At 37.1% G+C, this 13,615-nt stretch overlaps 1 protein-coding gene across 5 annotated transcripts in view; it reads right to left on the reverse strand.

Annotated features, from left to right (window-relative positions):
* SLC38A9 (solute carrier family 38 member 9) overlaps positions 1–13,615 on the reverse strand; it is an 87,861-nt gene that overhangs the window by 41,101 nt on the left and 33,145 nt on the right. For 3 of the 5 annotated variants that reach the window (XR_001445296.3, XR_001445295.3, NM_001266237.1), the window contains 5 exon segments: positions 8,089–8,221; positions 5,331–5,452; positions 5,133–5,196; positions 4,804–4,897; positions 239–409 (listed from right to left, as the gene is read on the reverse strand). Coding sequence is in view for 3 of the 5 variants with exons in the window: in NM_001266237.1 (NP_001253166.1) it covers positions 239–409; positions 4,804–4,897; positions 5,133–5,196; positions 5,331–5,452; positions 8,089–8,221 (584 nt within the window). In the remaining 2 variants the exon portion in view is untranslated. 5 annotated transcript variants of the gene reach the window in all.

Here is a 13,615-nt window from a genome sequence, read left to right on the forward strand (position 1 = left end):
AACTAAAGATTTTGGAGGAATATTATTCATTCAAAGATTAATGTTTGGAAATAAGCGTACACTATATTTGAGATCACAACCACAGAAAGCAAACTGAATAAAATATATTTTCCAAAATTATATATGTTACTTCTTATTTTATTTATCCCAAGTCCTAGAATTTAAGGCTAGAACTAACATTACAGTGGTAATTGCATTTGAAAGTACTGTGTTAAAAGCATATGATATAGATACTTACTAAAAATAAACTTTCCAGTATTAAAAAGAAAATTTGACATAAGCACCCAATAAACTATCATTGCTCCAATGAGAGACACCAAGGAGAAAAGGAGACTCGACCACTGCCCAAAGGAGCCGAAATAATGTCTGCAGACATCTGGATATTCCCAGGTAGTGGTATCCAACGAAGCTAGATAAAGTAAGAGAAAGAATAAAACTAAATGTTGAACATATATTCCATATTCATAATCTGTGTTCCCCAAATAAACTCAAAATATTTGGCAAAATATTATGGGTATTCTATCGCTAGACATTAGAATATATTATGAGATAATAAAATTAAAACATTATAGAAAAATAAAAAAAGAAATGTAAATAAAATAGTACAGGTAACCTGAGAAACAGATTACAGTATCATAACATTTTATAATCAATAAAAGCAAGTAATAAACTAAGGTTAGACAAATACATCAGTAAGAGCCAGAAAATATTATGTAATATTGGGCATATTCGAACAACAACATTGGGGAAAGTTTCTTGAGTCACACTTTCTACCACATGCCAATATAAATTTCAGAAAACTGAGTCAAACAGACTGGGCGTGATGGCTCATGTCTATAATTCCAGAACGTTCGCAGGCCGAGGTGGGTAGATCACTTGAGGTCAGGAGTTTGAGATCAGCCTGGTCAACATGGTGAAACCCCGTATCTACCAAAAAACACAAAAAAATTAGCTGGGCATAGTGGCACGCCTGTAGTCCCAGCTACTCTGGAGGCTGAGGCGTGAGAATCATTTGACCTGGGAGGCAGAGGTTGCAATGAGCTGAGATCATGCCACTGTACTCCAGTCTAGATGACAGAGCAAGACTTCATCTCAAAAAAAAAAAAAAAAAAAAAAAAAAAAAAGAAAAGAAAAGAAAGAAATTAAATAACAAAAAAGTTAAAAAACATAATGTAGAAATAGAACATGAAAGGTTATCCTCTCCTAGCAACTGAAGAAACAAATTACAATGAAAAAGACAAAGAGGGCTGGGCATGGTGGCTTAGGTCTATAATCCCAGCACTTTGAGAGGCTGAGGTGGACAGATTGCTTGAGCCTAGGAGTTGGAGACCAGCCTGAGCAACATGGCAAAATCCCATATTTACAAAAATACAAAAATTAGCTAGGTGTGGTGGCGTGCACCTGTAGTCCCAGCTACTCAGGAGGCTGAGGTGGGAGGATCCCTTGAGACCAGGAGGTTGAGACTGCAGTGAACCATGATCCCACCACTGCACCAAAAAGAAAGTAATTTAAAAGAATACAGAAAGTATATATAAAATATTTTTAGAAGAGTATTCTTGAGAATAGCAAAAACAAGCAATGACTTTAACATACGACATAGGGCAATGATTAAACAAATACAATAGAGCTGCCATGCGCAACTGTATACAATCATTAAGAGACACAAATGGTGATTGTAGAAACATAACATGTACTAAAAAATAGGTAATAAAGTAGAAGACAACTAAAATACAATATGATTAACTTTAAAAAGCATGTAGAGATTCCTATCATTTAGGATATAAATTTACATAAGAAAACAAAAAACGAAAACCATTTGCTTTTCCATGATAGGGTTATTATATTAACAATATAAACTTTGTGTTTTACATTTCAATGTTCAAGAAAGAATATAGATAAGTATAACCTATGAAAGAGTATATTAATTGTCATCAAAGGATAATTGTACAGTCTTTTTTCCTCTATGATCCCATGCTTTGAACTACTTTGAAATAATTGTCACGGTTGATGAATACGGAAAAACTGAAGTTCTGCCATCTTTGAAGCAAAATATGGCAGCTAGTACATGGCAGAAAGCAGTGATAAGCCTGAAAAGTTGGGGACATTAGAATATAATTCACATCTAGATAAAGAATGTGAGGACAATATCACTATAAAGAATAACTGTTTTGGCTGGGTGCAGTGGCTCATGCCTGTAAGCACTTTGGGAGGCCGAGGCAGATGGATCAACTTGAGGTCAGAAGTTTGAGACCAGCCTGGCCAACATGGCGAAACACCATCTCTACAAAAAATACAAAAATTGCTGGGCACGGTGGCTCATGCCTGTAATCCCAGCACTTTGGGAGGCCGAGGCGGGTGGATCACGAGGTCAGGAGATCGAGACCATGGTGAAACCCCATCTCTACTAAAAATACAAAAAATTAGTCAGGCCCGGTGGCAGGAACCTGTAGTCCCAGCTACTTGGGAGGCTTAGGCAGGAGAATGGCATGAACCCAGGAGGCGTAGCTTGCAGTGAGCCGTAGCTTGCAGTGAGCCGTAGCTTGCAGATCCTGCCACTGCACTCCAGCCTGGGTGACAGAATGAGACTGTGTTTCAAAAAAAAAAAGAAAAAGAAAAAGAAAAAAAATACAAAAATTAGCCAGGCATGGTGGTGGGCGCCAGTAGTCCCAGCTACAGGGGAGGCTGAGGCATGAGAATTGCTTGTCTGGGAGGAGGAGGTTGCAGTGAGCTGAGTGACTCTTAGCATTTCTAATAAAATTATCTTTTGACTGATAATATAATTCTAAGTCTTTTCTAGTTTTTATATTTAGGGTTTTTTTTTTTTTTTTTTGCTGCATTTGACAATATCTCCAAAAAAACTGATTAATTTTGAACATTTCTATGTTTTCTTGACTTTAATGAAAACTGCTTTAGCATTTCATAATTTTAGAATGGTGCTGGTACTTGTCTGGGAATAAATAGACTTTGTTATTTTTAAGTAGTGCTTTTCACTTAGAGTTTTAATCAGAAACAGGTGCTGAATTCTATTAAGTACCTTTTTGATAGCTATTGAAGCAATTATCAATTTTCCTTTAATTTGTTAATGTAGTGAATTATGTTGGATTTCTTAATAATGAAACATTCTTGCATTACTGGAATAAACCTTATCTTAGACACAGGATATGCTTTTGATACGCTGTTGGATTCTATATGATAATGTTTTACAAATAAATTTTACATCTATATATTATTTTCTTTATTTTTGGTCATGTCAGGCTTTGTGTTATGGGTGTGTGGACTTTAAACTGAATTGGTGGAAGATTTTTATTTTGTTTTATTTTATTTTATTTTGAGACACAGTCTCACTCCATCACCCAGGCTGAAGTACAGTGGCACAATCTTGGCTCACTGCAACCTCCACTTCCTGGGTTCAAGCAATTCTTGGGCCTCAGCCTCTCTTCTTTTTAAATGGTGTGGAATAATGTAATAACATGGGAGTTAACAGTTATACAGCCAATAATCCCAGCATTTTGGGAGGCTGAGGTGAGCAGATCACTTGAACCCAGTAGTTCGAGACCAACCTGAGCAAGATGGTGAAACCCTGTCTCTATGAAAAACACAAAAAATTAACCGGGCATGATGGCATGCACCTGTAGTCCCAGCTACCCAGGAGGCTGAGGTGGGAGAATCACCTGTGCCCGGGAGGTCCGGGCAGCAGTGAGTTGTGACAGCACTGCTGCATTCCAGCCTGGGTGACAGAGTGAGACCCTGTCTCAGAAAGAAAAAAAAAGAAAAGAAAGAAAAGAAAAGAAAAAAGTTATAGAGAGAACTCTCTGGGGGCTCTGTCCCAATTTTAAATTAGATGCTGAATTAGATAAGATATGAACTTACTGTATATGTTTAAAGAAGTCTTCCAAGTTTAGCCACAATTTGCCTTAGAAACCAGAGGCTAAAATTATCTCCTTTTACCATTTAGAAACCAGAATGAATCCTCTCTCAAGACTTTTTTATTCTTTTTTTTTTTTTTTTTTTTTAAGATGGAGTATTGCTACAGTGCCAAGGCTGGCCTCAAACTTCTGGACTAAAGTGATCTTCCCACCTATGCCTCCTGAGTTGCTGGGACTACAGGCACACACCACCAGGTCTGGCTTCTCAAGACTTTTAAACAAATACTCGCCCAATGACTAACACTAGATCTGGTTAACATAAAGAAGAAAGCTGCTTAGTAGGCACAGAAAAAAACTGGAGGCAAAGTCTGGTCTGTTGATTCATACTTGCTAAGATTTAATGAAATAATGCATGTTTGTTTAGGTCCTAGACTACTTTAAAAACAACCTAAAAAATATATTTCCCTGATCCAGAATATGTAGATAGAGTAGAGGTAAGGTGTTCACACAACTTCAAATATTCATTACTAGAGAGTTGCTTACATTTTCATATTTAGGAGATTCTAACATTTAGATCTTTTGGTATCAATAGGTAAAAACAAGTCACCATTAACTGACAGGAAGCATAGAATTCTCAATTTAGTTCTAGCAAAGACATTATTTTATAAATATGAGTTTTTAAATGATTCTTATGAAGAAACTAGCACCACAGTGAATGCTCTCTGCAAGTAACTCCCAGCTTCTCTGAATTTCAAAGGCAGCCACTAATATATTATTAACAAATTCAATTTAGCTGAAAGCAATGAATTACAGAAGTAAATCTTTAGGTACAAAGTAGACAGTTGACGCACATGTGGCATATACACACTAGTGACCTGCCTCAAAGGGAAATGCTTATTAATACCCATAATCTATTGTCACTGTGTCAAATTCTTACATATCATAGTCCGTGATTTCACTACTCGGTAGCAGCAATAAAGTGTTAAAAGGCCCATCAGTATGATGACACACATTCCAGTAGTAAATCCAGCCTGTTTAAAAATAAAAGTATAAAACAGCATACATCATCATGTAAGCACAAATTCATATGCAATTATTTTACCCTAAACAATCATGGTAAAAACTTGACAACTCATGAAAAACTAAATATAACCATCTATTTTCGTTCATGAATTTTATGTAGATTCATTAAAACCTCTGTTATAAAACTTGCAATATAAACAGAAAATCATTTAGGCAAAAAGTGTGCTAAAAAATTAGTATTACCTGTTTTATGCCCCAAGGAATGCTTAGTATAGATGTTCCCATCATGGTATTCCAAATCATAAAACTGAAAACACAGAGTAATAGCAGTAAAAAAAAATGGAGTTTGCCTCTTCAAACATTTGAATTGAGACAAAAAATAACCAGTAATTTTCATTCACATACAGTTTAAGTCATGCTCCAAAAAGCCATTTCACTCACATGGTTACTAAACTGGTGTTTTTACCGTATCCTTCAGTGTAACTTTGAAGTTTATAAGCAGAGCCCAATGGGCTATACACATAGCACTCTTCTGGACCTGGAACTACATGGTCTGGGGCAATCTGGTAAAAAGGAAACATAGAGAAATGTCAGAACCAGGAAATGCAAAATGGGATATTTTCTACACATCACATCACCTGACTCTAGACACCTTTTTTTTTTTTGTTTTTTTTGAATGGAGTCTTACTCTGTCGCCCAGGCTGGAGTGCAGTGATGCAATCTTGGCTCACTGCAAGTGCCGCCTCCCAGGTTCACGCCATTCTCCTGCCTTGGCCTCCCGAGTAGCTGGGACTACAGGCGCCCGCCACCACGCCTGGCTAATTTTTTGTATTTTTTTTAGAGATGGGGTTTCACAGTGTTAGCCAGGATGGTCTCGATCTCCTGACTCATGACCCACCCGCCTCAGCCTCCCAAAGTGCTGGGATTATAGGCGTGAGCCACCATGCCTGGCCCTCTAGACACATTTTAACTATCATAAACAAGTACTATGCATCCCTGATTAGTGAATTAAAAAGTTCTTTTTCAAATATGGAAAATCTAACTAAAAAAGCAAGAGTTTAAAAATCCAAAATAATTTTGGGATTTTCAGAAAACGAGTGTGGATGCAAGTACTATGCATCCCTGATTAGTGAATTAAAAAATTCTTTTTCAAATATAGAAAATCTAACTAAAAAAGCAAGAGTTTAAAAATCCAAAATAATTTGGGATTTTCAGAAAACGAGTGTGGATGTATACACACATTCATTAAGAATGGCTATATCATTGTTAATTTTATATCACTGTTTACATACTTTGACTTGCTAGACTCATCTCAGCATCAGTTAACAAACGGCATTCAACTTTGGTGCACATGCTGACTCTATCTCCAGGCAAACAATATACATTCAAGTATAAACGTGCTCAGCTGAGATCTCGGGGGTTTGTTTCCAAGAGCAGAGCCTCTAGAAGGTCTCAACTAGACCCAGAGATACTGGATTACCTCTACTTCTCCAAGGGCTTAAGTAATTCCATTATGCAACTAAGACTTTACCACAACTACTAATGTCAAGGCCTAAGGGGAAAAAGCCAAAAAAAAATTGAGAAAAAAATTACCCTACCTAGAACATTTTGGAAATCCCTATTTTGGCCATGCAAGAGGAAATCTTAATATTTATTTCACATAGCTATTGTTTAGGCTTAAATGAGATAGCTACATTCCAGTGATGCCCAATCACTGGTCCTTATTAAATGTTAATGAACGTTGGTTCTCTTTTTATTAATAATACTAATTTTAAAATCCTATTTTCTCCCAGAATGTTCTCATTTTCAGTTAAACTTGCAAGTTTCTGAATATCCCATATGTGGTAGTTTTTATAAACTACCAAATTATTTACATATTTTTTATCCTAAAATAGTAATAGAGATTTTTAGAAGATCAACGGTCAACAAACTCTGGCTCATAGGCCAAATCTGGCTTCAACCTGATTATTATATAGCCTCTTTCCTGAGAATGGTTTTTATAATTTTATAAATTTTTAATTTATAATTTTGATGATCATAAAATGAAGAATATCATGTGACAGTATGTGACCTCAAAGTCTAAGACATTTAGTATCTGGCCCTTTGACTCTTGGTTTTGATCAATAAAAGAATAATGCTAAATAAGAAACTACTATATTTATGTATGTACGTATTTCAGTTTCCCTATTTTTTTTTTTTAAGAGATGGAGTCACATGGCTGGGCACAGAGGCTCACGCCTGTAATCCCAGCACTTTGGGAGGCCGAGGTGGGTGGGTCACGAGGTCAGGAGTTCAAGACCAGCCTGGCCAACATGGTGAAACCCGTCTCTACTCAAAAGACAAAAATTAGCCAGGCGTGGTGGCACACACCTGTAATCCCAGCTACTCGGGAGGCTGAGGCAGGAGAATGGCTTGAACCCAGGAGGCAGAGGTTGTGGTGAGCCAAGATCGCACCACTGCACTCCAGCCTGGGTGATAGAGCGACACACCATCTAAAAAAGAGATGGGTCACACTCTCTCGCTCAGGAGAATGCAGTGGCACAATCACAGCTCACTGCATCCTCAAGGGATCCATCCTGGGCTCAAGGGATCCTCCTGTCTTAGCCTCCCAAGTAGCTGGAACTATAGGTGCGAGCCATCACACTTGGCTAATTAAAAACATTTTTTTTTGTAGAGACAGGGTTTCACCATCTTCTCCAGGCTGGTCTTGAACTCCTGGGCCCAAGTGATCCTCTTGCCTTGGCCTCTCAAAATGCTGAGATTACAGGCGTGAGTTACTGTGCTCGGCCAGTTTCCCATTCTTGTAGAAAATTTCTAAAAAACTATTTTCCTTGTAGCTTCAAAGTTAAAAATTGACCACACTAAGCAGAACCTGTTATTATTTGCTATTAGTCAATGGCCTAACCTGCCATTTCAAAAGTAATTTATCCTCCTCAGAGATTTGGGGCATGAGGATCAGGGGAATTTTCCAAAAAAATCTCCAGGTTGTTGTCAACACAGAAAGATTGTGCCAAATTTAGATAAGAATGAACTGGCCTGAGATGTAGGAAGTGTATTAATTACTGTCTTTGACTTTGCATGATGCTGTCCTTGAAATACAGTCAGAAAAAAGTTCAATCACTGGGAGGTGCCCTGGCTTATATTGTTCACTGTTCATTTCATCTGAATTTTAGACTATTAGTAATGTTTTGTCTCTTACCAGTGCCTTGTCTGCAGGAGTGGTGAGCCGGCTGTAGTAATGAATTCTCTTGTTCATGGCGGAGGCATGGTCACTAACCCTCTGAATGACATGATTCACATTCACGATGTTTGTGGGCTCTATATAGAAAGGCCTACAGAAGGGAATATACACTTGACAAAAAGTGTTCAGCCAAAAATTCTGGAAGTCAGCCTTTGAAGAAAATAACTTCTTGTCCTACATTAGTAATGGGATGCACAAAGGCAAGGCATTGACTTCTCACTTTTGGTGCAAAAAGAAAATGTCACAAAAGAAGTATTATCCTATCCACAGAATAAAGCTTTTGTCTCATAACACTTTTACTTTAAGCACACTTTTTTAATCTTCAGGAATTTAGCATCAGAGAAGACAAAACAGAAAGAACTCAAAACAGTTATTAAAAAGAAATATAGCAGCTATCAGTTTCCAACAATGAAACTTAAGACAGCTTTGAATAGTCTCTCAAAAAAGCTTTTGGCACTAAATCAGAGAAATTATGGACTAAAATGTCCCTCTCCTGAAGAGTCTCTACTCCTTCCTTATGGGCCAAAGCTATTTCCTATGATAAACAGAATTCTTATTCCTTGGTTCATGTATTAAGGATTAGTGACCTCAACTATCAGATCCCTTATGAAACTTATCCAAATCAGTATAAAATGGAACATCAGGACAATGGAGATATTTTGCCTCATTCTACTTTTTGTGGATTTTAGTAACATACCCTCTTATTTATATATATGCTTCCTTTCCACGACTGCATCCTAATCAACTGCAGATTTTGGTGTTCAATCATCCTTTTCAGTCACCAACCTCTTCGGTTTCTTTCTGACACTCCCTCATTTTCTTCTGAAGTTTCCAGTAATATACTATCCAAAATGAAAAGACCAGGCAGAGTTTTATGAAAAGACTGTATCTTTTCATAAAAGATTCTTAGACTGCTGATTCTTAGACTCCTTGAAGTCATAAGTGACACTGTGCCCCAAATTGTACATAATTTGCCATTTCAGGCACAGATCCAAATAAAGAAGAAAAAAAATCCAGATTTATCATTGGTTCCACATAACTACTTTATACTTACAGTTCTGAAAGAAACTTAAAATGTAGTAATATATGGTAATCATTTCTGGAGATACTGTTAACCTAATTTTTTTTTTTTTTTTTTGAGACAGAGTCTCACTCTGTCGCCCAGGCTGGAGTGCAGTGGCACGATCTCGGCTCACTGCAACCTCCACCTCCTGGGTTCAAGCAATTTTCTGGCCTCAGCCTCCAGAGTAGCTGGGACTACTCTGGTAGTACTCAGGTTTCAGACCAGCTAGGCAGCTCCTCCGTTCTGTCCAGAAGCTACTGAATTATAGGTCTTTGTTGGTTTGTTTTGATAATGTTGTACAAATACATGTACTCAGGTGTGCACCACCATGCCTGATTAATTTTTGTATTTTTGGTAGAGACGGTATTTCACTATGTTGGCCAGGCTGGTCTCCAATTCCTGACCTCAGGTGATCTGCCTGCCTTCGCCTCCCAAAGTGTTGGGATTACAGGCATGAGCCACCACACCCAGCCATTAATCTAATCTTGTGGGAAGTACTTGAAAAACCAAGTGACTGAACATTTAATTTCTGCTATTTTTCTTATTAATTCTGTGATATTTGAGAAACGGCAGCAGAGGTGTTAAACTTAGTTTTATCTCTCTAGTTAGCATACAGAATCTTTGAATCTTTTATTATTTGTTTTTTACCACACCACCTAAATATGCTGGGTACTATATAGGTCAATTCAATGAATATGTAAATAGAGCACTTATAGAGCAAATACGTGAATATAGGGATCAATATGACGTATCATATATACTAGTGCTGTGGTTTGAATATGTCCCCCAAAGTTTGTGTGTTGGAAGAAAATCCCTAATGCAACAGTTCCAACAGTGGAACCTTTAAGCGGTGATTAGGTCATGTGGGCTCTGAGTTCACAAACAGATTAATGACATTATCTTGGGAGCAGGTTAGTATCATAGGAGTGGGTTCCTGGTAAAAGAATGAGTTCAGTTCCCTTCCTTCCCCCTACTCTCTCTCATGGTCTCTTTGGCCCTTCCACAATGTGGTGATAAGCACGAAGTCCCTCCCTACATGTGGGCCCTTTGACCTTGGACTTCCCAGTCTCCAGAACTATAAGAAATAAATCTCTGTTCTTTTAAAATTACCCAGTCTCAGGTATTCTGTTACAGCAGTATAAAATGAACTAAGACACTAAGCATATTATTGTTAAGTGAATTAAGTGGTGTCAATATATTTCAAAGGGATATAATAAAAATGAATGGGTCAGAAGCTGAAAACGCAATCCCTACTTGTAAATTTGGTAGTCTGCTGTAACTACCAATTATCTCAAAGCATTATGATGTCCAATATATTTGTATCTCTACTACGACACTCAGTGGTACTAAAAAGCAACATAAAAACATTTATATCTGGCAGATGGCTTAATTATACCTGGGGTCACACTCTATAGTGCATTCTTTTTGCTTCGCAGGAATGATGCCCTACAAAATTCAAGAAAGAATGATAGCTTTAATACCAACATAATGCAAAGACTGAAGCTAGTCATGGATTACCAAAAGAGACTGATAAGTATCATACTGATAGAAAGAGATGTAGGTGTTCTATTGCTAGCCTTTTACTTTAAAAATTCAATGGTATTAGTTCCAACCACTAAGTTGGTTTGAGGCCTGCTTGCTGAAAAGCAGTCAGGAAGTGCTAAATATCTTGGCTCCTGGTTTCTCACAGAAGTGTTAACTGCACCAGTTTAGTTGGCTTGACTACTCTGAGGGCAGAATGACTCTGAAAGTTTTTCTTTTCCAACAGTTTTCATCGAGATGCTGAGTGCCTATTCAAACAAATATTCTGGAATCTTTTCAAAACAGTCTCTTCAAAAAATATACAACTCAGCATATTTAACTGAATTATTAGAAACATATGCTTAAAGCTTCATTTGAGAAGAAAAAAATATAAACTATATTTTTAAATTGAACTTTAGTTGGATCTGAAAACACTTTTAAAATTAAACAATACTATACAGAGAATATTCAGAATAAGACTTTTGAAACTTGGGCTTTCTTTTTTTGATCATAGTTCACATGACTGCTCCCTATCAATATTACTTCTCATTTGAAATGTAGTTCAGCTGTGCCACACTGAAAATAAAGAAGTCATATTTATCTTACCTTATACATATTTATGGTCATGCCACAGAAAAAATGCTTTCAATATTAAGCAAAATTTACAAAATATTTTAAAATGTGAGTCAAACCTCATATTTTCATTTAATACACATATAAACAGAGAAACCTTATTTCTACCTAATACCTTTTCTAGATTCCACTCCTTAAATTCCTTAAAAATTTTTGGCTTATACATCTGTCTCCACCCTCCTACTGACCAGTTATGCTTCTCTGAAATTTAACAACAATGTCATCACTCTTAAGAAGGTCTGTACCCCAAATGAAGTACAAAACCAGGTGCAACTGAATTCAGTATTTACGGATATGCAGACAACAAAACTATTAAAAACCATAGGGAAATTATTATACAAAGTCAAGATAGTGGCCATCCCTAGGGAGGATGGGGGATGTGTTTGGTGAAGGACACATGGAGAACTGCGTTTTGACCTTATGTTGCTTGGATGGGTGTTGGCTTTATTATTCTTTCTTTCTTTCTTTGTTTTTTGAGAGAGCGTTTTACTCTATCGCCTAGGCCAGAGGTCTAGGCCATGGTTTACTGTAGCCTCAACCATCTGGGCTCAAGCAAGTTTCCTGCCTCAGCCTCAGCCTCCCAAGTAGCTCGGACCACAGGCGCACACCACCATGCCTGGCTAATTTAAAAAATTTTAAAAATAGAGGCAGGGTCTTGCCATATTGCCCAGGCTGGTCTCAAACTTCTAGCACAAGCAATCCTCCTGTCTTGGCCTCCCAAAGTGTTGGGATTACAGGCATGAGTCACTGTACCTGGCCTATAAATACTTCTTAAATTGTACATATATGAGGCACTTCTTTGTACATGTGATATATCAAAAATAAACTTTTAAAAATAGATTTTAAGTGGACACATCCTTTCAAAATTTAGTAGAGAGGTTGAGAGAGACTAAAAAATCTTTTGTATCATACAGAAATTTATCGGTTATGTTGTGGCAAACTTAAACAAGCTACCTATTTTTCTTCTACAAGAAACAACTACTCCGAATTTGATGACTTTTTCTATGATGACACATAGTTGTCAATCGTATGCTACATAGGTACACAGCGGATATTAAAAACAACCCCCTCCCACATACTTAATTTATCTCCCTTCAAGATAAAGATAGTATTTTAATTACCTGAGAAAGTAGTTGCTTTAAAAAAAGAACATTCTTTGTATAATAATAAATGTTTAGAAATGTTTCCATTGTTAGATGGTTTTATTGCTGAACATGTCTGTCACCAATAAAAACTCCTATCTGCAATTTCATACACATGGATTCAAAATTTTCTAAGATTTAAAAACTTCCAAATGAAGAATTTAAATGGTCTTTGAACCTGTCATTAAACATGACAGAAAAATCAAAGTAATAATTATAATTCTAAAGCAAATTGCACTACCAGTATCTTGGTATTTACTCCATGTATTAATACATGCAAGTATTAATACTAATATTTTAATTGAAAAGTGTGCAGAAGTATAACAATGTTTAGAAATCAGTGAAATTAAATACTCAACATATTTCAAATGTGGAAATTTACAAACATTATAAAGTATCAAATAAAACAATATATAAAAACATAAACATTAAAAAATAAAAACATAAACATTAAACAGTTAGGATTCTAACATAAAGTATTCAATATGACTGTATGCAATGCTTCTTTACCCTTTGTAAACTTCCACCCAGTGTGCCTTTCAAAATGACACCTCTCAAGTAATCATTCCAGAAAGACTTCAGGACCTTCCTAAAGTGTTTAGTACTCTTCCAATGGAGATTTCAGACCAGCTAGGCAGCTCCTCCAATGTGTCCAGAAGCTACTGAATTATAGGTCTTTGCTTGTTTGTTTGTTTTGAGATAGGGTCTCATTGTGTCACCCAGGCTGGAGTACAGGGGTGCGCTGATAGCTTGCAGCAGCAATAGGAGGCTCAAGTGATCCTCTTGCCTCAGCCTCCCAAGAAGCTAGGACTACAGGTGTGCACCACCGTGCTCAGCTAATTTAAAAAATATATATATTTGGTAGAGATTGGGCTCTTCTTATGTTGCCCAGGCTGGTCTCAACTGATCCTACTGCCTCTGCCTCCCGAAATGCTGGAATTACAGGTGTCAGTCAACATGCCTGGCCAAGAATTGTTCCATCTGTCAACTCTTCTCCTTCCCCCAGCAGAGACTTGCCACCTTCTGAGGGGTCCCTCTAAATCAATACTTTTTTTTTTCTTGTGTGTGTGTGTATGTGTGCGTGTATTGTGTTGGGAGGGAGGGTAGTGGCTGGAACAACTGAGTG

Source organism: Macaca mulatta, chromosome 6 (assembly GCF_049350105.2).
Source record: "Macaca mulatta isolate MMU2019108-1 chromosome 6, T2T-MMU8v2.0, whole genome shotgun sequence".
In the NCBI taxonomy this organism is placed as follows: domain Eukaryota; kingdom Metazoa; phylum Chordata; class Mammalia; order Primates; family Cercopithecidae; genus Macaca; species Macaca mulatta.